The 23,659-nt window shown below is 36.4% G+C and overlaps 5 protein-coding genes across 15 annotated transcripts; 1 reads left to right on the top strand and 4 right to left on the bottom strand.

Annotated features, from left to right (window-relative positions):
* Nucleotides 1–946: 946 nt before the first annotated feature.
* On the bottom strand, nucleotides 947–4,218 carry LOC105204686 (F-box/LRR-repeat protein 2). The gene is made up of 7 exons (XM_011173875.3): nucleotides 3,753–4,218; nucleotides 3,584–3,654; nucleotides 3,358–3,485; nucleotides 3,013–3,296; nucleotides 2,413–2,918; nucleotides 2,049–2,325; nucleotides 947–1,925 (listed from the first exon to the last, which is right to left on the bottom strand). Exons 1-7 carry the CDS (start codon nucleotides 3,817–3,819, stop codon nucleotides 1,333–1,335), a joined length of 1,926 nt encoding a protein of 641 aa, XP_011172177.1. The 5' UTR covers nucleotides 3,820–4,218; the 3' UTR covers nucleotides 947–1,332.
* Nucleotides 4,219–4,569: 351 nt separating this feature from the next.
* LOC105204708 (CWF19-like protein 2) lies at nucleotides 4,570–9,236 on the bottom strand. Of its 5 annotated transcripts, none has more exons than XM_026132149.2 (12): nucleotides 8,972–9,236; nucleotides 8,348–8,469; nucleotides 7,796–7,969; nucleotides 7,260–7,673; nucleotides 6,678–7,169; nucleotides 6,471–6,588; nucleotides 6,248–6,381; nucleotides 6,108–6,173; nucleotides 5,731–6,039; nucleotides 5,483–5,638; nucleotides 5,170–5,352; nucleotides 4,570–5,048 (listed from the first exon to the last, which is right to left on the bottom strand). In XM_026132149.2, the coding sequence occupies exons 2-12, from the start codon at nucleotides 8,348–8,350 to the stop codon at nucleotides 4,920–4,922; spliced, it is 2,178 nt and encodes a 725-aa protein (XP_025987934.1). In that variant the 5' UTR covers nucleotides 8,351–8,469; nucleotides 8,972–9,236; the 3' UTR covers nucleotides 4,570–4,919. The 5 variants fall into 5 exon arrangements, with proteins under 5 accessions (XP_025987934.1, XP_025987936.1, XP_025987935.1 ...); XM_026132151.2 differs by having other exon boundaries at nucleotides 8,348–8,545; nucleotides 8,888–9,234; XM_026132150.2 differs by having other exon boundaries at nucleotides 8,888–9,234.
* A 1,791-nt stretch (nucleotides 9,237–11,027) lies between these two features.
* On the top strand, nucleotides 11,028–13,824 carry LOC105198125 (cylicin-1). 2 transcript variants are annotated; one of them, XM_011164779.3, is made up of 5 exons: nucleotides 11,028–11,497; nucleotides 11,676–12,130; nucleotides 12,402–13,223; nucleotides 13,331–13,580; nucleotides 13,666–13,824. In XM_011164779.3, exons 2-5 carry the CDS (start codon nucleotides 11,690–11,692, stop codon nucleotides 13,800–13,802), a joined length of 1,650 nt encoding a protein of 549 aa, XP_011163081.1. In that variant the 5' UTR covers nucleotides 11,028–11,497; nucleotides 11,676–11,689; the 3' UTR covers nucleotides 13,803–13,824. The 2 variants fall into 2 exon arrangements, with proteins under 2 accessions (XP_011163081.1, XP_011163085.1); XM_011164783.3 differs by having other exon boundaries at nucleotides 11,067–11,497; nucleotides 11,710–12,130.
* Nucleotides 13,825–15,004: 1,180 nt separating this feature from the next.
* On the bottom strand, nucleotides 15,005–18,991 carry LOC105204683 (PDZ and LIM domain protein 5). The gene is made up of 5 exons (XM_026132157.2): nucleotides 18,806–18,991; nucleotides 18,451–18,652; nucleotides 17,868–18,160; nucleotides 15,937–17,565; nucleotides 15,005–15,857 (listed from the first exon to the last, which is right to left on the bottom strand). The coding sequence occupies exons 1-5, from the start codon at nucleotides 18,866–18,868 to the stop codon at nucleotides 15,507–15,509; spliced, it is 2,538 nt and encodes an 845-aa protein (XP_025987942.1). The 5' UTR covers nucleotides 18,869–18,991; the 3' UTR covers nucleotides 15,005–15,506.
* LOC105204685 (probable ATP-dependent RNA helicase DDX55 homolog) lies at nucleotides 18,868–22,737 on the bottom strand. 6 transcript variants are annotated; one of them, XR_005574414.1, is made up of 8 exons: nucleotides 22,324–22,737; nucleotides 22,066–22,173; nucleotides 21,422–21,694; nucleotides 21,009–21,334; nucleotides 20,571–20,768; nucleotides 19,788–20,490; nucleotides 19,550–19,667; nucleotides 18,868–19,372 (listed from the first exon to the last, which is right to left on the bottom strand). XR_005574414.1 is itself a non-coding variant. In XM_026132158.2 (7 exons), exons 1-7 carry the CDS (start codon nucleotides 22,420–22,422, stop codon nucleotides 19,629–19,631), a joined length of 1,779 nt encoding a protein of 592 aa, XP_025987943.1. In that variant the 3' UTR covers nucleotides 19,505–19,628. The 6 variants fall into 6 exon arrangements, 1 of the variants encoding a protein (XP_025987943.1); XR_005574415.1 differs by having other exon boundaries at nucleotides 21,036–21,334; nucleotides 22,324–22,736; XR_003268376.2 differs by having other exon boundaries at nucleotides 20,976–21,334; nucleotides 22,324–22,422.
* Between the last annotated feature and the right edge of the window lie 922 nt (nucleotides 22,738–23,659).

The following is a 23,659-nucleotide window of genomic DNA, read 5'->3' as shown; positions in this document are numbered from 1 at the left end:
TACAAATTTCCTCCCGTATGTTTAAACAGACGTTTAATTATGCAGCACTTGATCAGTGGTTACATTATTATTGGTATAAAAGTTAACGGGCTGGACACATTTCATCGCGGTAGCGAAAGTACATAACCAGTGCAATAGAATCGTCATGAGGATACACAAATAGATTGCGAACACATTAAATCACGAATATTACGACCGATTTGTCGTTCATTGAAATGTCTCGTGCTAAATATATTTTGTAGATGTAATCTACAATTTAGTCTCATATTGCATGTAATAGCTGTTTACGAGTTGGCTTAAAAAAGAATCACCGGATTGAAGTGTTACGAGTACATCGTGATACTCGTGTACCGTGTGAGATACTTCTCCATGTGTGTATGTGTGTATTGGTGAGAGCGTAAGACGCTCGAAAATTAAAATCATGTTACGTTTATATCACGATCAACGGCAACACAATAATATTAATAATAAGGACAAACGCATATAATGCATACATTGTTGTAAAATGGTTTCTATTATCTACCATAGGAAGACAATATACACGATTAAGAGATATCTTGGCGCGAAAAGATCGTAAAGTATATGGAAATGCCAATATAATTTAGCAATTTTATCAAGTGATGATTCATAATTTTGCGCAAAGTTTGCGTAATTCCTAGCACTTATTAAAATATGTGCACATTCCTTGTTGCATATATGTGCATAATAATTGCAGTTGTATCGATTCATTGTCTAAACGTTATTAATTATAAATATAATAAAATCATCGATGTTGTAATTCTACGCTCGATATCTAAAAACCCGAGTGCAACTGTATATAGTAATGGCATTGTATGTGTGTGCGTGTGCGTGCGCGCGCGCGCGCGTGTGTGTGTGTGTGAGAGTGAGAGAGAGAGAGAGAGAGAGAGAGAGAGTGGGGAAAGTAAAATATCTAATAAAACACACATCCAGGCATCGTAGCAATTTATCATAGATATAGATGAATTCATGTTTGCTAAACTTATTTTTATTGCACTTAATTATCACATAATACTTTTTTGTATGTATGTATGTATGTGTATGTATATATATAAATCACACACCATACACACACACACACACACACACACACACACACACACACACACACACACACACACATACATACATACATACGTACATACATGCTCGCTTCATTGTAGCACTATATTCACGGGAATAAGGATTCGTAGAGTCAATCTCTGTACGTAACGTGCGAAATCTTAGGAACCTCAATGATTATAAGGCTCTAGTAGAACATAAAAAAAAAATCGATACCATTGAACCATAGAAAAACTGTGATATAAATAGTCTTTAAGAATCTAAATCGTTGTATAAATAATCGTCCAATTCGTCAGGTGGTTTATAATTTTCTTCCGAATATTCCGTGTAATCTGAATATTCGATGTAATCGGAATAGTCTGTATAATCGGAATCTCCGTCGTACCAAGAATCCAAATCGTCCGAGATTTGGAGACACGTATTAGACACGCTACTAATATCGGACAAATCAACGTTGACTATATGCAATAGCGGTGGTAGTCTTTCTTGACCTATTTCTTTCTGACCTATTTCTTTCTTAGTGAGAATCGCTGTTCCCCCGACGATCATCTTCAACATGATATTATTAGTTCGATTGCTGCAAGCATCCTTAGCAACCTCGAGAGTGGTATCCTTGATATTTCTACATCCGGAGAGATCTAACAATTGTAATTGAGGCGAAGACTTGATGAGCGTTGTCATGCCCCGATCGCTAAATGGACATCTTCGACATTCCAATTCTTTTAAGCCACACATATTTTTTAAACCTTCGTCGGTAATTTGATGCATATAACTGACGATTAATTTTTCTAGCTTTACCAACGTAGCGATAGCAGCTAATCCAGTGTCGCTCACGTTGCCGCAACCTATTGTGAATACCCGTAACGTTAATGTGAAAAGTGGTTGACGAAACGTAAAAGAATATATTTACACACATGCACACATGTGTGTATATACACACAAACACATTTATTATAATTGTAATTTACCTGTGATATCTACGTTGGTAAGCTGCTGGCAATGTTGTACTAAATCAGTAAGGAAATCGTCCGATAGTTTAGGATTGTATGTGATTTTTAAAACTTGCAGATTGACGAGATGAATTAAATACGACATATCCGCCGTTTGTGCGGAAGGAAAGTCTCCACCGAGCTCCAACGTTCGTAGATTCTTACAATGCTGACCGATAACTTCCAATGTGCGTTTAGCTATGCCGACACATTCGTTTATCGCGAGATATTTTAAATTTTCGAGCTTCTTTAGTGCCTGCGCGTGATATATCGATGTACCGCGTGTATATTGATTGATAATAGTAAATGCAAGATAGAAAGAGAGTCAATTGTACATACGTACCATTGAGAGATGATTGTCCTGAAGATAGTCACAACGGTCTAATACAATTGTATGCATAGTGTTCTCTGGCAAGGATAACAAGGATTTGCCCAAAATACAATTTCTGCTTATCGCAAGATATTCCAAGTTTTGATTCAGCTTAAAGAGACACTTTAACTCATTGTCGCAACTGTATGTGGATGGGCCTAAATTAAACTTGGTTATATTTCTACAATTATTGGCCAATGTACGTATACCCGACACACAGACTGTCAGTGCGGTAACGTCGATACTCGTAAGATTAGGACAAAGTTTCCCAATAATAGTCAAGGTGCTCTGCCTTAAATAATGGACCGGATCGTTTAGGTTGATTTGCGTTAAGAATCTGCCACATTTCAGCAATATTTTACGAAGCAAAGCCGTATGAATGGTATGGGTGTACGAGAAACCCCACGTAGATGGCGAGAGATCCAACGTCTTGGTCATATGCCAAGAATCTTGACTTAAATCTCGCCAGCGTTTACACACTACAACAAATCAAATTTTAATAAAAATTTCAAGTAGCTAACAAGTAGCTCTTTCTCTCGCTCGGACGCTCGGACGCTTGGACAAAACACTCACCCGTCTCTATGCGGACTCTATCTATGATTGGCAAAAATAAAAAGATGTGTCTCAAGCAATCGTCATTCAGCATGTGAATAGACACATTTTCGCTATCATTTTGCTCATACTTGGGAACGTATTGTTCCGTGGTAACCTTCCTTTCGCTACTTTTGTTCGACTCTTTCCCCATATTGTACAATCTCTGTTCTATACTGTCAGGTTGATGCCAAGAATCAGCAGCCATCACCCTTAAATCTCGGTTATGCAATCTCGCTCGTTTTCTACAGCCGTCTTGCATCGCTCTACAAACAACCATCGTTTGTCAGTAACACGCTAGTGTAGCACATTCTCCTTGAAACTTACGTTACTGCATCTGCTACTTTAGTAAACGTGACAAATGCATAGTTACTTTTCCCTTGATTTCTACGTAAGTAGCAACTCTCGACGTTTCCATACATAGAAAAGTAATTACGCAAGTCCTTGAAGGTTGTCTGAAATCAAATTCATCGAGCGGATAGTCAGACGCAGATACTGGACGCTGTTAAAATGTTGCATAAAAATTGAGAAAAAAAAAAACAAAGACACGAACCCTTTCAGCCAAATTGCTGACGAATAATTTTCGTATCGGTACGCCGTCTATCGTTTCCGAATGTGGACAATCTGAGCGAGAAAGGGCAAAGAGATTTTTGTTGAAAATTCAACCAACATATGAATACGACTTGAAATGCAAAAGTATACATAGAATTCAAGACATTTACCATCCGATACGGCAACGCTTATATGATGAAGCACTTTGGCATAATCAAATTCTAAAGTATCGTCCATCGTTGATTTCTACTTGGCAAACACCTTATTGTCTCTTTATATCGTGCTTTTCGTATCTCAATAATTTCAATGCTCAATAGCTCTCTTCACTGAAATTCTACTGTCTACTGTTTCTACTTGTACTGACTTGATTTGCACGAAAATCGCGCGTGTCTCGTAAATGTCTCTCGCGACTCCAAATGCTCCAAACCAATCTCGAAACATTTCTAAATTTGATGATTCGATCTAACCTGATCTAACTCATCTAACCACTAACCAAATATACAGGGGACAAGGGTATGTTCTCGGTACAGTCCCTAGAAGTAAAGAGTCTGGACATCTCGGGGTTCCACGTGATTGGATGCACGTGATTGTGCACCTAAAATGGCAGCACCAATACGGATCCCTGTTTAATCTTCTTTAGCCAATGCGATAACAGCATACAACACGTTCAAGTGCACACAATGATAAACATTCACACACATAAAGCTCACGTACATACACTGACATATTCATCACCGACATTTTAGGGGCAGATTGTCAGATTCTCTACTTCTAGGGACTCTAGTTCTCGGTATGCTCTTGCGCCTCCTAATGGCGGCCAGCGAAATGAGAAAGTTATATCTCTTGTTACGTCATCATTTGGCGGCAATTTGACTTTTCTTATTATTAGATCGAGACGCAAAATTCTCTTTTTTTCTCTTTATAGTAGAGACATTATACTTTTTCTATTTAATTGATCATAGCGTTTGATATATTTTATAATTCCAATGGAGTCATTAATTTTTTTTTATTATAGTGGATTATTAGCAACACACTGCTGATCAAGTTATCAATTGTTAAAGAACTCTATCGTGCAGCCAATGCGGGCCAATGCACAAACAATTGATCAATTAATCAATTTCACAAACTTTTTCCATTTTCATAATTATATATAACATTTTCATATTATATAAAACACATATGGAATACATTAAACATCCGTTTGTTTAAAACTGTACAGAGATTGAAACAGATTTGTGTCAAAATGAAAAATATACATGATGTACAATTTGACGATTGAAATTTACACAACCGTGTTGATTTTTTTCAAGTAAAGCGATCCAAAAATTGCCTGTTGATCACGAGACATTATACTTTTTCCATTTTTCTGTAAACTCTAATACCTTTACTCTTTGTTCTTCGAAACTTTGTCTTTTCGGTTTGCGCCACAGATTGTGATCCAAGTCCAACATTCCTCCTATTACTTCCTATAAAATAAAAACGTAGACAAGCATATTTATATATACACACGTATGCGATTATTTTACGTTTACGTTAGAGTTATTGAAAAAAGATTTAAAGCGAATAGTTTCAACAAGCGCATCTCACCTTGGCAAAATTGTGCGGAAACATTTCCTCGTCCTCAATCACGTGAGCGTAGCCAGGATGTGAAGCAAACTCTACCATAAAATATGACAATCCATTTGGTACAGCATGGCGTATACCTTTAAACGTTAGATCGATAACCTTTTTGTTGACGGACCATTCAATTTCACATTCAAGTAAAGCTTTCTGTAACAAAAAAAAAAAAAAAGGTGATCCATGGTAATAAAAATAAGTTTCCTCATATTTAAAAATTGATGAAAAACTCATATATGTAACACGATACAAGTATCGCAATTGCAACACACGATTCACTTACTTTAAAATATATCGGTGCTAACTCGCCAATTTCTCTCGGTAATGGAATACACTCTAATTGCATATGTGAAAATTTACAACGTCTTTTGTACACTTCAAAAAATATCGGATAAAAATCTTCATCCGTAAACATCCTGGTTAATTTTCTTTTCAATTCCTGTAAAAAAAATCTTGCAATTTTATATCGTTACACAGAATAGATATTGGGCATCGATGAAACTAATTTTTATTCAAGATTTATAACTCTACCTTCAGCCTGTCCCATACATCTTCATCTAATTGTAATTGACAAGCGACATGCTGTATAGGTGTCAATATGCAATGACCAGTACTCAAGGAGGTACAAGCGGGCAAGCTTAAGCAAATAACAGAGTCCATTGTCACGATCATGTGCTTTAACATATTTTTCGAATCGAGGCACCACCAACAATTATCCATACGTTTGGATAAATCCTTGTGCTCTTTAATTGCCTCTGCACGATCCCGCTTGTCTCGTCTCATTTCTGAATCTGTTCGTGCGATTTCTCGCTCAAATATATCATCCATATGATCCATGCTCTGCGAAAGATATTATTGTCAATTTCTACGTTTATACAAACCATTTCAAATTGACTCCATCAACTTACTCTAGAGGGAAGTTTAGTGAGGATCGCTTCATCTTCGGTCGTGGATCTTCCTTTCTCTCGTTGAAACTGCAATAGAAATTTGTGTGTTGCGTCGAGTGAAAATCTTTCACGAGACTCGTGATCGTTTTGATGTAACTCACCATTTCTTGTAAAGAATATTTATCATCGTCCACGAAATGACGTACTCTCTCACCGGAGATGTGTGTTTCGGCAATTTTCTTTCTATCATTTTCCCGCTTGGATTGGTTTCTGGGTTGTATCGGTCTTGCGGTACCTAAAGCGCATATTTCCGTGTCATTGTTAACAATGCCAACAATTTTTTCTTTTCATTTATTTAAAGCAAAAGATCGATATCGAAAATACCTTTAGCATCGGTTTTCGTGAGAATTACGTTCTCCGCCTCCTCCTCCTCGTTGGTATTACGTGATGCAACATGTTTTCTCGCGTGTTCCAATTGAGTTTTAAGTCGCGCTGCCAATTCCTAGGTGAACAAATTGTTTCAAGTAAACGTAAAATTAAAATAAGTTTAAAGTTAAAAATAGGCAGCATTTAACGGAACGGCGACTGTACCTCGTCACCCATTAGTTCAGCTTTAATAATCTTTGCTCCTAACTTGTTCATTTCCGCTTTAGTCAAAACGTCAACACCTTTATCTTTCGCCATCTCACTCGTGTTGGCAATATTCTCCGAATCGACTTGTTTCAACTCGCTAGTACGTGAATCGACAACTTGACACTTTTTTTCATCATTTCCATCTTTTTTCCATTTTTTTCTCCAACTGCTAGCAGGCACAGTCTGTCGATTATAATAATCGTCGTTATCTTTGGATTTTTCATAAGTTTGTTTCAACTCGGTACAACGTTCCGACGAATAGTCGAATGTCTTGTATTTTCCAACGCGATCTCTACTTCTGGATCTAGATCTTGAATGCTTTCTTATTCTGTGAATTTTTTGGGAATCTTTATCATTTCTGTCGAGCGATCTTTTGCGATACGATTTATTTTGTTCAGCACTAGACATTCTTTCCGCTTCGATTATCATCGCTTGTATAGTTTCTAGAGACTAACGAAAAATACTTTTATTTATATCATTGATAATTAATAAAACATTTCATGTACAGTACAGCACAAATTGCTCTTTTAATCAACTTACACCCCAACGTTCAGCAGCCACTTCCTCTAGACGTTTACCATCTCGGAAGGCTTGTTCCTTGGCACGCCGAAGACTCTTCTTTAGCCAATTTGCATCCAAAATCTTGGGGTTACTCGATTTTCCTGGATTATTTCGAGGTAATCCATCACCTCCATCTTTCCAGTATGGATTCAGTTCCCTGCCACTTTGTCCTGGTTTATCTAGAAGAATCTTGTCTCGCTCCTCCTTATCTGATGATTGTGCCTTCGTAACGGGCTTTGACAAATATGGAACAAAACTTTCTACATTCATCCATTCGTCTCGTTTAAGCTGATTTTCTTGGACTTTACGATCAACAGGATTTTCAATAGCACCCGATAAAACTCGATCTTCATTTTTTTCCACCCATTCAAATTTCGAGCTATCGTCGCATTCCTATGAAATACATTGTATAAATTTTATATAAAGAGTTTAAATAAAATAAGTTTATATAAAATTAACTAAACTATGAGCTGTAAAATTAACTAGCTAAAAATTATAAAATCTTTGATACTCACGCTGCTTGAAGATGAGCTTGAGGATCTTCTTTTTTTCTTATGCTTCTTATTTTCCTTCTTATTAACTTTCTTCTTTTTAGATTTTTTGTTTGACTTCCTATGCACAAATAATTTGATATCTTCAGTGCTGCATTTGACTTTGTCAACTTGTGTTTTACAAGTATTTATATGCTCCTGTCAAAAAAGTATATAATTATATATATATATATGTGTGTGTGTGTGTGTGTGTGTGTGTGTGTGTGTGTGTGTGTGTGTGTGTGTGTGCGTGTGCGTGCGTGCGTGCGTGCGTGTGTGTGTGTGTGTGTATGTATATATATAAAATACATTAATTTTTTTATGACGGCTTTAACTGTACCAAAGCCCCACCTACTCAATCTCCCACCGGAATACACTGGATTATATAATATAATAACTATAACGTGTATTTTCAAGTATTATCCGACGACGAGAAATACCAATCTTACAAAATGTACAAAAAAAGCAGCAGCTTGATATGTTACGATATTTATAATTACTTATACAGCATAAAATGAAATAAAAAGTAAGAATTACCATGACTGTTTGTCCTACTAAGCCACTATCCACTTGAAAACTCGCTTCTTCGCAATGTTATAATCATTCTTTTGAATTCTTGAATCAACAGACATTAATATCATATGATGTGTGGTACTTATCTAGAATAAAGACTTCAACTCAACTCACATCTTAATAAAAATACACTCATTCAACGCATATTCAAAATTAAAGAATCTGGAAGAAAAACATGGTGATCTGATTTCACGAAGCAAGTTATTGATAAAGTTAGCATATTAGAGATTAGAATATCTGTCATACTGACTAAAGCTGCAATTTGATTCACGTTCAAAACTAATGGCATCTATTTTTATTGTTCATTAATCATTATCGTTAAGCATAAACAAGAATATATGTATATGAATATATATATATATATATATATATATGTATATATATATATATATTCTTAAAAAATACAACTTCTCTGCTTTAGAAACGCAAATTTAAGTCAATATGACAGATATATTGACAGATACATAACCTCTAATTCGCTAATTTTAACGCATAATAACTCACTTCGCGGGGCAGACCGTCACATTTTTCTTCCAGATTCTTTCATTTTGAGTGAAAACTTGGTGAAAACGTTTCGAGTAAATATACATTTTTATTAAGATTAGAAGTGAGGCCTTGGTAACAATAAACTGTTCAATGCAGCTCAATGTAAACTAGGCAGCTGCTGCTCGAAAAAAAATGCACGCGTGTGAGAACCGCTTCACTGCTTCAAAGTCTTCAATTTAATCCAATTAGGTAATTTGAATGGTACTCATTTCCTAATTTCAACAATTTTCAAACGACAAACACCACACCATCAAGCATACGCGTTTATTCTGTGTCGACTTGTGTCGTAGCTGGTCATAGTTGGAGTCAGGGCTTCCAATCTCCCGTGTATTTCGATGAAGCCAGCGTTAGTGGTGTCCTCGCTGGACCACCTCAAGTAAAATGGAACTACTTGCTACTAAGCAATATCTGTCGGTAATATTTAGGTATCTGTCGGTAATAGTTAATATTAATAATAATTAGGGAAAAAAGAAAACATTACGAAGGAAATACTGGTAAAAATAAAATTGTCATATTTTATTTTGCATAAATGTAAAATACAACATGTGTTATGTACATTTACTTAATCATACATTATAGATTAAACATATCGAAATATAAACAAAGCAATAAATTCAATTAACAATGAAATAAATTAGCAATAAATCAATAAACAATACGCAATAAATCAATTTACAATACAACTTGAACAAGAATTCTAATCGCAGCTAAATCTTTGTGCTTGTGGTTTTATTTATGTGATTTTATACACTTTCCTGAAATTCAATAAACTGTTCGCCGAATTGTTTTTTAGTCATAATAGAGCCTTACATTGAACCCTGGCTGAGGTGATATTTTGTACAATAAATTCTTTGCAGTTTTTTCAGGGGGGGGGGGGTTAATATTAATTTCAATTTTAATAATACGTGATATTACTCAATCTTGTTCAATGTAGGGCTGTGTTATGACTGAAAAAACAATTCGGCGCACAGTTTATTGAATTTGAGGAAAGTATAAAATCACACAAATAATACAAGCATGAAGATCTAGCTGCGACTAGAATTCTGGTTCAAGTTGTATTGTAAATTGATTTATTGCGTATTGCTTATTGATTTATTGCTAATTTATTTCATTACTAATTGAATTTATTGCTTACGTAGAAAGTATTCTACTTTTACATATATGTAACATACATGATATGTCTGCTTATCGCAAACTAGGATAAATGGAAAAAATTATAAATTATGAAAATGGTGCTGTTTTTTAAAAAAAAGGATTTTAACAAAATTGATTTTATTGTATGCGTAAGAAAAAAAGTAGTTAACTTATTAATATTGCAATAATCCTAGTTTATGCGATAAACACATATGTATTTTACATATATGTGTGTGTGTGTGTGTGTGTGTGTGTGTGTGTGTGTGTGTGTGTGGCGCGCGCGCCAGAACATCCTTAATGGCATACCCGGTTGCTCGGGATCAGGGCGTTGTATTCCCACGCTGAAACTCATGACGAGGAGCTTTGTAGCCCGAAGAACATCCAGAGACGCAACAATTTCTCATATTTCTAAATAGTCAAATAACAAGTTCTCATATTTATAAATAGTTGTTATTAAACTCAATTGTTATTGGTTTGGTTTTTTTTTCTTTTACGTTATTTTAGGTTATATAATAAAATTCACTTACCTTATCAATAGGTTGTACGGGTAGGCCTCTGAACTACTTCTTTCTCTTCTTTCCGGACAAAATCTGAACACTGTTGAACACTGCTGAACACTGCTGAACACTGCTGAATACTTTTGAAATATATTGAAATATAAATCCGCGCACGTTCTGCGTTGCACATGGTTGCACATGTAACGAAAACAAAGCATGAACCAGTATGTACCATGCGAGATTTATCAACCATTTTACCGACAGATATTGCTTAATAGTTTCATTTGGCCTAGGGTGGTCCAGCGAGGACGCCACAAACGCTGTCTACAAAATTTACATAAGAGATTATAGGCCCTGGTTGGAGTGAGTTGGAGTAGCACTGAGTAGCACTGGAAGCACTGGAAAGTATTTATATACATTACCGTGGGTGGTGTATGCTTAAGTTGTAGTTGAACGCTCCAGATGGCGTCATTGACCCCTGCTCGGGTTGGGTTAGATATCACACGTCAGTCGAAAGCGCTATATGTTTCAAGCAATATTTTTCTCCCTAGAAAACGAATGAACGAATCCTCCATTACGTGTGGATTTTGCCGCGTAAACGTACGCGATCGTGAACAATTGTGAATTGTGACGATTATCTACGTAAATTTTGTGATAAAGTTGCATTATTTATAATTAAAAATTATTGATAATTTTTTGCAACAACAGACGCGTCATGCGTTATTTGTACGAAATATCAATGATTTGATCATCTATCCGTGATAAATCCTTTTAGCAAAACCGTTTGTTTTCGATAAGTGACAAGAAATAATTTTCCCCTTAACTCGCTTACGTACGTTTAAGAAAAGTTATTGCGTCGTAATTTGTTGAAATAACATCTCTTCGATATAATTGTCGGCGTTGAACAATTCAACGTTTCTTCTTATCAAAGTAAAATGTGAGTTCTAATATTCATCTTTGAGAAATTTGTAGATACTACGTTTTTCTAACTACAAACATACATGACACACACACACACACACACACAGCAGCTAAATTATATTGTTTTTTTTTACACACACATACTCATTCACCATCTTTGTCATACTTAATAATGAAATGTGCAATTGTTTCAGATCATTGTTATAAAATGGTAGAATCTGATTGCAGTGAAACTGAGGAAGGAGATATGGACAGACTACAATTATCATCTGATTCTGTAGATACCGTATTACCAAAGAAGAGACTACGAGTAGAAGATTCTGAAGATGATACAGATTTACCTGCTAAGAAACGCCAAAGTCTTTTCAATGAACAATTGAAAATATTGCAAAATGATGATTCTGAAACTTTAGACAAAAATGATACAAATGCATGTAATGTTAAGGAGGAAAAAACAATATTGTATCCAGAGAAGGAGCAAAATGTACAAGAGATATTCCTATCCGATTCAAATATGGGCAAGAAGAATAAGGACAAACAGGATGCCAAGCAAGAAAATGGGAATGAGATCCTTTTAAATGAGAATAATATTGTTCTGAATAAAAACCCTGGAGAAATTAATATTAAGAAAGAAATTGTTGAAAAGAAGGTAATATTGATTTGTGTGTGTGTAACGCATCAAAAATTATGACAATTGATTTTTTTATATCGAAAATTGTTGTATTTATTGAATTTCCTTCTTACGTAACGTACCAAATTTTTTTCAACTGTTGATATACTTTATAGCGTTTATAAACTGTCGATGTTTTGACATTGAAATTAGCTTGAATATTAAACTGTTCAGATGTATTTAATATGTATTCAATGGATAGAATACTATATATATGTATCACTAATTCTCTTCTTTTTATATTAAAAAGGATAATCCATGTGAAAAGTCTGCTACAAGTACAAGTGTAGTGTCTACTTCTGAAAATAATCAAGTTGGAACAGAGGACAATGAGGTATTTAAAAAAGAAATTGATGAGAAATTAATAGCTAAAAAGGAAGCTGGAATGAAGAAACAAGCACGTAACAACCAAGAGACAAAGAAATGTACTGTGGACACAGAAGTGGTAGATGGACTGGAACTTTATGTAGAATGTGCGAGTGATAAAGAAGAATCGAGTTCTGATAGTGAGAAGGAAAAAGATGCAAAACCACGGCCGAAAACGGTGATCGTCAAAGCTGAACCAAATGAGTCGGAATTGGACTGTTCGTCGGAAGGAGTAAAGTCTGATTCGCAACGAGCCACCGACACGCTGGAAATTAAATTGGAAAAGAGCAGGGTGAAGAGGAGAAGCTCGCGGACAAGTTTCAGTAAATTGAAAGCTTCCGATTCAGAGGACAGCCAGAATAGTAATTCAGATGAGGATTATAGTCCACGGACAAAAAAGAAGATGAAAAAATCTCTAACAACAAAGAGATTGACAAATGAACATCGCTTGGTCGAATCGAAAAGAGGACGAGGTAAAAGTACAAGATATTCTCCCAAAAAAAATGCTGATCACAATAATGATCATATATCCGACGAAGATACGCACGCAACTGTAACAGAGAAAGCTAACGAAACAACGAAAATTAAAAATGAAATGGAGGAAGAATTGTCAGAGAGAGAATCTTTAAGTAAAAGTTCAAGTGATAATGATTCTGAAAAGGAAGAGAGATCTAGGAAGGGTAGAAAGAGAAGACGAAGCAACGTTGTAAGTACAGCGAGCGGTTTGTCTAGTAGACGATTCTTATAATAGTCGCTATTCTGTACAAACTGTTACAAATTTTTTCATAAAATTAACATGTTAAATTATTTCAGAAACCACAAGATAAACACATACAGAAGCTGAAGAAATATTTAAGCGTCGCTGGTGTGAAAATAAAATCTTACGATGACTTTTGGGCCGATTGTAAGAGTAATGCTGCAAAAATCAAGCGCCTAAAGCAATTGTTAGAGGAGAATGGCATTACTGGCAGACCAACGTTGGAAAAATGTAAACGAGTGAAAAAAAAGAACGAAAAGATGAAAGAGGTATCTGAACTGGACACATCCAACATAATATCTGAAGGTTAATATTAATAAAACTTGATATAGTTAATTTATATGACTTATATCATAAGCATTACGCAATGTTAAATTTATTTCTATTTTAGGCCGAATTACTCGCGCACGAAGAAACATGGAAAACGTTAAAAAGACACCTCCGGATACTCCGCCACGACATCGAGAGGCTCGTAATACATTTAAACGTATTCAAACTGTTGTTGACATTGATAGCGATTCGGAATAAAGAATGTTCGGATATTCACGAATTTATGATTGTTAAGTGATGTGTGCGTCTGTGTGTGTGTGTGTGTGTGTGTGTGTGTGTGCGTGCGTGCGTGCGTGCGTGCGTGCGTGCGTGCGTGCGTGCGTGCGTGCGTGCGTGCGTGCGTGCGTGCGTGCGTGCGTGCGTGCGTGCGTGCGTGCGTGCGTGCGTGCGTGCGTGCGTGCGTGCGTGCGTGCGTGCGTGCGTGCGTGCGTGCGTGCGTGCGTGCGTGCGTGCGTGCGTGCGTGCGTGCGTACGTGCGTGCGTGCGTGCGTGCGTACGTACGTACGTACGTACATACGTACGTACATACATGCATGCATACATACATACATGCATACATACATACATACATGCATATATATATATATATATCATACATACATGCATACATACATACATACATGCATATATATATATATATATTTAAATATTGAACAGTGCCAATTTTATATCTATGTACGCGTGCGATAGCGTCAGATGCTTTGTATTAAATTTCCGTAATGATCGTGGATTCTTTTCTATATTGCGTGTTCATCATATAAATTATATTGGTATTTGGAAGTGACATTTGGAAAGAACTTTTTCTTCATTTTTATTTTGTTGACTCATTCTTAGTCAGCTAAATCGCTGATAGTACGAAAAAAATTTCTTTCAGAATTGGTATAATATTTAATATTATCTGATATGGATGATAAATTTCATTGTGTCTGTAATAAGAAGAAAAAAATTAAGATGAAATAAAAAACTATTTATATTATCGAATGATTGAGATATCTTGCTTAAATGAAAGGAATAACGCTATATTTTTAAATATTAGAAATTAAACTATAGCATGTAGATAACAATAGATACGTAATTTATATATGATAATTTGTAGTTTGTTTTTCAAACCCACACATGTAACTTGAACTCATATTACATACGTAACTGAAATTCTGCATTTAAATCATTGATCACACAAATCCTATTATTATTCTCTGACAACAAATGGTAGAATCAAAATGCAACTTTGATGTAAATCGGTAAATTAAAACAAATTACTACAGTTGAAGGAGAACGTAAGAGAGAGAGAGAGAGAGGTTTTTGTATTTCTACGTGCAGAGTAACTCCTTGTCTTTGACGAATTAAGATACAATTGAAAAATTATTAATCTTCGACGTTGCAGCAAAATTAGAATTTGATTTATGATTAATAAACTGATTTACTGATTCACAATCTCATATCGTGTTGATAAATCAATATAGGTATTTGTTATGTATGAAATATCGTTACACCCTTGTTGCGTTCCATTTGGACGCTCTAAGCTTTCTTCTATCTTTATCGCTCGTTACATTTGGAAGGAAGAGATAGAATGAAGCTTATAGCGCGTGAGCATCCGAATGGAACGCAGCTAATATTTCTTCCCGTATGCACGGAGCACAACATAATACATGATGAAACGTGTGTGTGTGCGTTCTGTTATTAATCATTACAACATATGTATACGTAAATTACATTTATGATACTTGAAGTTTTAATGATTACACTTCCAACTTGTATAAATTCTATTAATAATTAATGGCACACTTAATGTTTCGATACTTGATGTTTCTTACAGTCTTTAAGTGGATTTACATAACTGTATTTTTCTTTTACAAAAAGAAGAAAATAATAGAGCTGGACTTTTATGTACTATACATTAATTTAATGAAAAAATGTTGCGATACATTCTTTACTGCAAAACAATTTATCCTTCTTTATGGCCATTCTGCCGTTGAGTAAATTTTTCTTACAGCTGTAGCAGCAAAAGCAGACTTGAGTCGCATGAAAATTTAAATTTTTGATAGCTACTCCTTGTTGATCAGCAGCGATCACTACGTTACAAGCGGCGCACGTTTTTGCATATGATTTTTGATAACAAGAAAGACACAATGGTCGATCGTTTTCGGTAATATATTGTTGTCCAGCCAATGGCATATCACAGTCCCAGCAACAAAAATGTTTAACGTGATAATCGTGTCCCTCTGCAACCGTGTATTCCCGTACAAAGATCAACTGCAGCAAACAGAAATGGTTGGTCAAATCGTTATTATTACCAATCGTTAGCATTTTAAGGCTTGGAAAAATCGCTTACCTCGTCGCAGGCGAAACAGCGGGGAATTCCTAGAAATGCGGCCAAGTCCCTTCCGCAGTACAACTTGTTCTTGTAATAAAAATACACAAGATCCACCAACAATTCGTTACATACCGAACAAACGAAACAGCCAGGATGCCAGGATGCGTTATTAGCTTTCTCCGCGATTACGATTACGTCATCGATACGTATATCCTCGTGACATTTTTCGCACTTTTGTACTCTTGTCGAGTCTATCTTTAAATTTTCAATAGCATCTTTCAAGCAGTCTGTAAGTGGCGTGTATCGTCGTTGTTGTTGTTGGTCGCATTGTTCGTTAAAATTTCCAACGATGTGGGGAAACGCTTGGTTTTGCAACTGTTCGGAATGTACGACGGACGATTTCAGTCTCGAGCTATTCAATTCGATTTGTAACGGATTGGACGCAAAAGCGTCGATAGGATTTTGCGAATCCTCGTGAGTTTGCGTCGGTAAATGTGGTGGGACCAATGTGGTGGGATCTATGGAATTGAGATCGCTCGATAGATCCGTGCTCTCGATTGTGACTTTGGATGGATCATCGTTCGATAACGAACCGCATGGCTTTCGTTGATTCGGATTATTGATACTGGCGAGTACATCGGTCGATTCGACTACTCGAGACGAAGGTTTACACGTCTTTCTCTCTGCTTCTGAAAAGGGAAGCTGAAAAAGGCTCATCTCCGCTCTTTCCGCGGGCTGCTTCTCAGTAGCAGCCGCCACAATAGCCGCCGTTGTCTCTACGTACTTGTCGATACTCGCGGGATTATTATTATCCTTGACTCGTCCTTGACTTCGGTCGCGCGATCCAACGGTCGCGCGATCCAACGGTCGCGGATACGATTTAGAGACGCTGCAGGTACGACGCTGCATCGTTCCTGAATTGTCCGCGATGTTGTACTTGTCGGCGAGCTTTTCTCTTATAAACGTCAATCCTTTCTCGTCCAGGGTGCTTCCGACGATATCGTTGGCGTGTATCGCACTGGGCGGAAGAAGGGCATCCGCCAACATAGATTCCGCATGGATAAAGGCCGTTTCGTCATTTCGGCCGTTAGCAGCTTCCGGATGCGATAGAGACGCACGCACAGACGGGTGCAGACGGGTCGTCGTCGTGTCGTCGTTCGGCGTTTCTCCGTGATGAGCCTCGAAAGCGTAAGACGCGTAACTCGTAGAAGTATGCTTTTCGCGAGCGGGTACAATTTCTTGTTCAGCGAGATGCGTGAGAATCGAAGAGTTAATTATCTTGCCATTTGTAGCTTTTTCATTTTCAGAAATCAATATCAATTTCCCTTCGATCGGTTGCGACCTGGCGACATTGCTACTGCAACGTGCTGACAGCGACGACACGTTGTCTAGTGTACAATTGTACTCTTCTGTACTAGATTGTACCTCATTGTTATTCGTGACTGCGGCAACATCTCGTTTATTTCGAGTGTCATACGGATGCTTCGCGTACGACGAATCTTTCATCGTGGCAAAACTACTCGGCGTACGTAACTGAACAGCAGGCACGGAAGGTATACAAGATTTATGTTGCGGGCTGCACGTTTGCATATCGGTTGCATTGACGGGTGTCACGAGCGAACGATCGAATGGGCGGGCAGCCAACATCTGAAAATCAATCGCAGTAATATCTGTGCTTCCAATTTCCAAAATGTCATTCGGTCACTTTCATGCCAGTATTGAAAATCTATACAGTATACGTAACGTCAACTATGGATTTTTAATAGCGACGGTGTATGTACGAATATATGTTAGAACGCAGCCTACTGTATTATATACGAAACAAATAAAAAGTCAAATAAAAGCTCAAAGGACCTGCAGTTAAATATACGATATATGTAATCTTTAATCGATAAGAGAGCGGATTATTGCTGTATGTACGATCGAATCGCGGAAATCGATTACCTTACCTTCATCACTTTGCCTTGTCCTACATATTTCTTTATGTTCTCTAAATATCTTTCAAATTGTTTCTGCTCTTGTTCGCTAAGTTGATCGCAAACTTTATAATCAATATCGTGAAGCGGTAGTTGTTTCTGCAACAATTGCCTTCTCAAAACAGCACCAACGGATCCCTTGATCGGCAATTTTTCCATGGGCAAAGCTTTCATGTAATCCACAGCTAGTTCTTTAGTCGTGTCTGGCGGCACCCATTCGAATGTACTTTCACCAGCGTTTGCTTTTTTATTATTTACTTGCAAACCTAACGATCAATTTTTTAAATACAATATAAAAAGTAGAAACGTGAAATGTATAAAGATTTGAGTTTATTCAGAAATTGAAATAGGAATCACGGGAATCATTTTTGACATTACTTTACTTCAAACGAATTTATTATCAAATTTATGACGATAAAAAAAGTGCAAGTCGTCATTGATGTTAAATGATTTTTATTTTTTTACGTATAATTTTGTAATATGCTCTGCGAGCCAGAAAAGCGGGAAATAAATATTACGCATTCATAATTGTAAATTAATAATCGTATATACTTACACATGGACTTTTTTTTAAATTTTCCACTTGGTCCAAATAGCAAATCAAATTGTGGAAATTCATCGTCATCGACGTCGTGATCGTCTCGACCACATTTACAGTTCTTGCAAATTTTTCGCCAGAAATGAAGATCGAGACCGGGACAGGCGGAATTACAGTTTGTACATGGTGCACCAGCTCCAGCTTCGTGCGCTAAACGTGGCTATAAGCAAAGACAATATTCTTAATTTTATTTACACCTTACACGCTTCTTTCTTTCTTTCTTTCTTTCTTTCTTTCTTTCTTTCTTTCTCTCTCTCTCTCTCTCTCTCTCTCGGCTTCTTATCAAAGTATTACGCGTTAAAATGTCACGTACCTTCCGCTTACGATTTTCCAGTTCCAACAGCCACTTTGGACGATTTGTCATTTCTTCCTCCATTTTCCAGCATGAGACCAAAGAACGATCGTAAGACAATCTCTTATCATTAACGTAAACTTATCTCGTTTGACATACGTACAACACGAATGTACGTGAATCATCGAAGCGCGTCAAAGCCAATCGAAGTGACTCGATGACTAGCGGTATTAATAATTTTCGAAGCACACACAGACCTGCACCAGCCTGCACTGTGCGCGGGCCACACTCCCATCCTTTCAAAAAATGTATGTATATGTATACGCGTATACGCGTATACGCGCATACACACACACACGTACTGTACGCCGGGGGTGGGGAGGGGGATTTCACTCCCTTCTACCGCGTCATTCTGGGCCCGTAGCGTAGTGGGGATGCCGCGCGCATCGCGTCTTTAAACAAAGACGATTTTATACATAAGAATTACCAGCGACATGCGTGCAACGAGCATGCAGCACGTTTAAACTCGGTGAATTTTTAATAATACAGCAGAAATGAATAAATTTCCCCCTCTGAGAGCCTTATTTCCTGCAAATAAATATTTATCACATTTTCAACAAGCGCAACTATTTCTAATATCTGATTTACTTGCGCAAAAGCACCGATGTAAATTTAGTAAAGAATTGTAGGGACTGAAAGGAAACGCAAGGAAATACCGTGTGTGTTTACGTTACCAAGTTTCATATATTTTAACAGAATACGTACATTGAAAGAAGTGAGAGAAGTGAAGAATGAGAGTTTCGACGTATCTTAAATACGTCTTGTAAAATTACGACTAACATTTTCAAACTTGAAAAGCCGCATCAAATTCTTCTTGCGATATCTGTAATTATACAATAAGAGTATTATACAAAACGATATAAAAGTATAAAAGTTGAGAGAAGAGTTAAGGGTCTCTTTTTGTTTTTTTTTTTAATATGAAAAAAATCGGAAACGCCGTTACCTTTCTCTTTTTAAATTTTTTAATTAACGCTATATCTTTTGCCAACTGCTCGATATCTTCCTCGTTCATTCGCTTCCTCTTCCTCTTATTGCAAGTTGTTGAAAACTGTTGTTTCAACAACTCCTTCCTTTCCTTTCGTTTACTTCGTTTCTCTCGTCTCTCGAGTTTTCTCTTTTTACTTTCGGACCAAGATTCAGTTTGCTTTTTGCGATTACATCTGTTCTGATTACTCGTCCAAACGCCAGTGTTCCGATATTCGCTCAGCCTTTTAATTCTACGCAATTCACGTTGTTTGTGCGCATAGGGTATCGTATTTATATCGATTTCAAGGCCAACGAAAGATGACACGTCCTTTCCTTTGAGTTCTGGCATTTTTGGCATTCTCAGAAGACCAAAACCCATAGCCAACTTTCCCAAATCGATATCTTTCAACTGAAGAATTAAATTACACTCGTGTTTGCTATATGCCTGCACGTATGAAACAAAGGCACGGTTAGCTTTGTCAAACACAAGTCGATCCTTTTGTTGCATCTGCCTCATGCACTGTAAGCATTCGTCGACAGTATCCTTGTCCAATTCCCTTTCCATTTGATGCAATTCGACTTTTTGATTTCTTTTAATGAAATCTACATACGCACTCTCCGTTTCTAGAAGAAACAGCAACGCGTTTCCTTCATTGCCGATCCTAGCGGTTCTACCACATCTATATGATAAAGTTACGTATCAGACAACAAATTTTCAGATATCAACGTAACGTAACGTAACGTAAGTGTTGTACGTTACCTATGTACAAAACTACTAGCCACACAGGGAGGATCATACTGCAATACCCAATCTATTTCCGATATATCGATTCCACGAGCCATTACATCTGTGCAAATTAAAATGCCACTTTGGGCACTTCGAAATTTATCAAACACTTTATATCTCTTGCTTTTCATTTTACCGTGTAGAGCAAGTACGTTTATCGATGGTAATACTCTGTAAATGTATGCACATATATATATTTAACATGAGAAAATTTATAAGAAAAAAATTATTTAATAAAAAGAAATAAAATGTCACAACGAAAAGTAGAAGATATTTTAGATGATAAAATCAATCATATACATACACACACACACACACACATATATATATATATATATATATGTGTGTGTGTGTGTGTGTGTGTGTGTGTGCCCTTACGCTTGTATAACTCGACTGAAATAATCCACGCACGCGCAAGTAGGTAGAAATATCATATACTTTGTTTCAAATCCTATCGAGCGTATAAAATCTATCATTACTGGCAACTTGTATTCAGGTTGGACAATTGTGAAATTATTTTTTAAGTTTATAGGCGTGGAGATATTAGATTTTTCTTTCACAACGATCAACGCTGGATTTCTTAGTCCCGCCCTAATCAATTGTTGTACTTGTTTCGTCTGTGTTGCAGAAAATAATCCTGTTCTTCTAAGACGTGGCAAATAGCTTAAAATACTATCCAAAGTCACAGAGAATCCCAAGTCTAGTAATCTATCTGCCTCGTCCAACACAAAAAATTCCTAAAAATAAGAATACACTTGGTTTTAATAATTGAGCAAATTCTCTTGCTATAAGTGAAATTGTTAACAAGATGATGAGCTAATTACCAAAGATTTTACACACAAATTCAAACCGATAGAATTACGATTAGACAAAACGTCTTCTAATCTACCAGGTGTGGCAACAATAATATTCGCACCTTTCTTCAACGTCTCTACATCTTTTTTAAGCGTCACGCCACCGACTAGTAACACTTGTTTCAATGATGGAATTTCTTTCAAAAACTCTCCTAAAATTTCACTAATCTGTGTAGCCAGTTCTCTCGTAGGGCTGACTATTATCGCTCCTGTCTCCATAATCTTCCATTTTTCACTTCGTTTCTATACATACATTTTCATGTAATAACTTTTTGGTCGTCATCCAGACCATCGTTATCCTCGCCACCTTCAATTTTGATAAAATGACACATTTTCTGTTTATTCGTTTCATGCGAAAATGTGTCGAATGAAATCAAATTTTGTCAAAATTGGAGGTGGATATGTTGGATAATTGGCCAAGTCGATATAAGATTGACGAATCTTTCATCTGTACTATTTTAATACAAGTAATTTTTTTAAAATACACACCAATTTTACCAAGTCAATAATAAATTGTACAAAATTTGAAAAAGTATATTGTTATTATATTCTAAAAGTATTAAATAAAGTGATTCAAAGATTTAAGATAATGAGCATAACGTATGAAAGGTTACTTGTAATATCTCCAATAAAGGAATAAGAAAAGCGAGTGTCTTGCCACTGCCAGTAACTGCTTCTACCGCAACGTCTTTACCATTCAATAATAATGGTATGCAAGCTGCCTATAAATACAATACACAATATATAATACGTAATACAAGTTACGTCATTGTAAAATAAAGAGTAAAAAAAATGTATATATAATCTTTTGTAACATTCAATGTACCATGTTTTATCAAATTTTACCATGTATTACCATATTAGCACATTACCTGAACCGGTGTCATATTGAAAAATCTCAACTGTTTAAGCGTTTTCAACACAGGATCACTCAATCGTACATCCAAATCTTCCCATTTTTGTATCTTCATTATGAATAATATTTTTCTTATTTGCCGTTTTCCTCAAAAATAATGTGGAAATAATTTTTCTTCCATATTTACAAAATACAGCTGTATATACCTTAAGGTACAGTTACATGCAAGCGTCGTGCGTCGAGCGTCGAATTGCGCAGTGCTTATTGCGCAGCTTGGCGCAGCTTCTTGACGCAGAAGCCAGCGGAAGCCATAGGCGCCTTTACATGGAAGCACATGGGAATTGGGAGAGCGTCGAGCATCGAGTGTCAAGGACAATTTCATTGAGGCAATGTTCCAATATTTATTGCGAATACTGAAAATCTATAGTTAATGTTGCATATATAGAATATTGAAATATATATTTTATAAATTTTCAGTTATATATTAAAAAATGTGTATACATCAAACATAACCTTACTTATTTACCCCTGTAACAAGAAGCTGGAATCTGCAAGTCCAGATTCCAGCATTTCCAACGTCAAAAAGCTGCACCTTAGCCAATCAGACGAACTCGCAAAGCCAATGGCAACACACAATTGGTTAAATTACTGAAGTTTCTACACTGAAAAAAATCTCATTAATGCACCCCATTGTACAACTCGAGCAATTTAACCAATCGTCCATTTGTTTTCTGTTCCTAAACTTCTTGAATTAGTGTACACTTAAGATGAAATAAATGGATGTTTGAAAATTAGCGAAAGCAAAAAGGAACGTTCCAGTGCAGAAATAGAAAACAAGCCTTAAGATTGCTGAGACTTTTGCACTAGCTACACCGAAAAACAACCTCATTAATGCACTTTTCATTCATACACTATACACCCACATATAATTTTTTTCCAAGTATCATTGTTTAACAAATGTTAAACAAAGATAAAATTATATCTGGCTGCATCCGTGCGATGTTTCTGAGTGCAGCTTTAAACTTCTCGCACAGTTCATCGTTTTTTCTTCTTCTCTCTAATTACGATTGCTCACTGAGCGACTAAAGTCATTGTCGAATGTGACTGAACCTTGATCTTACCTTTATGAGCTTTCTACAATAAGCTATTAGTCGGTATCACGAGTCGTAAGCCATAAAAATTGACCAATCACAGTCACATGTGAAGAAAATATTCGGTTGTGATTGATCAATTCTTATAATACCGACTAAAATAAGAGCTTTATTGTGAAAAGCTCGTTAGATCTAACCAATCACGTTAAACTCGCTACTTAGTCCCGCTCATATTTGAGATCATTATGGGTTTTTTGTAAA

The sequence above is a fragment of the Solenopsis invicta genome, chromosome 3 (genome assembly GCF_016802725.1).
Source record: "Solenopsis invicta isolate M01_SB chromosome 3, UNIL_Sinv_3.0, whole genome shotgun sequence".
Classification (NCBI taxonomy): Eukaryota; Metazoa; Arthropoda; class Insecta; order Hymenoptera; family Formicidae; genus Solenopsis; species Solenopsis invicta.
Note: the sequence above shows the minus strand (reverse complement) of the source record. Positions and strands in the feature narration are given on the sequence as shown.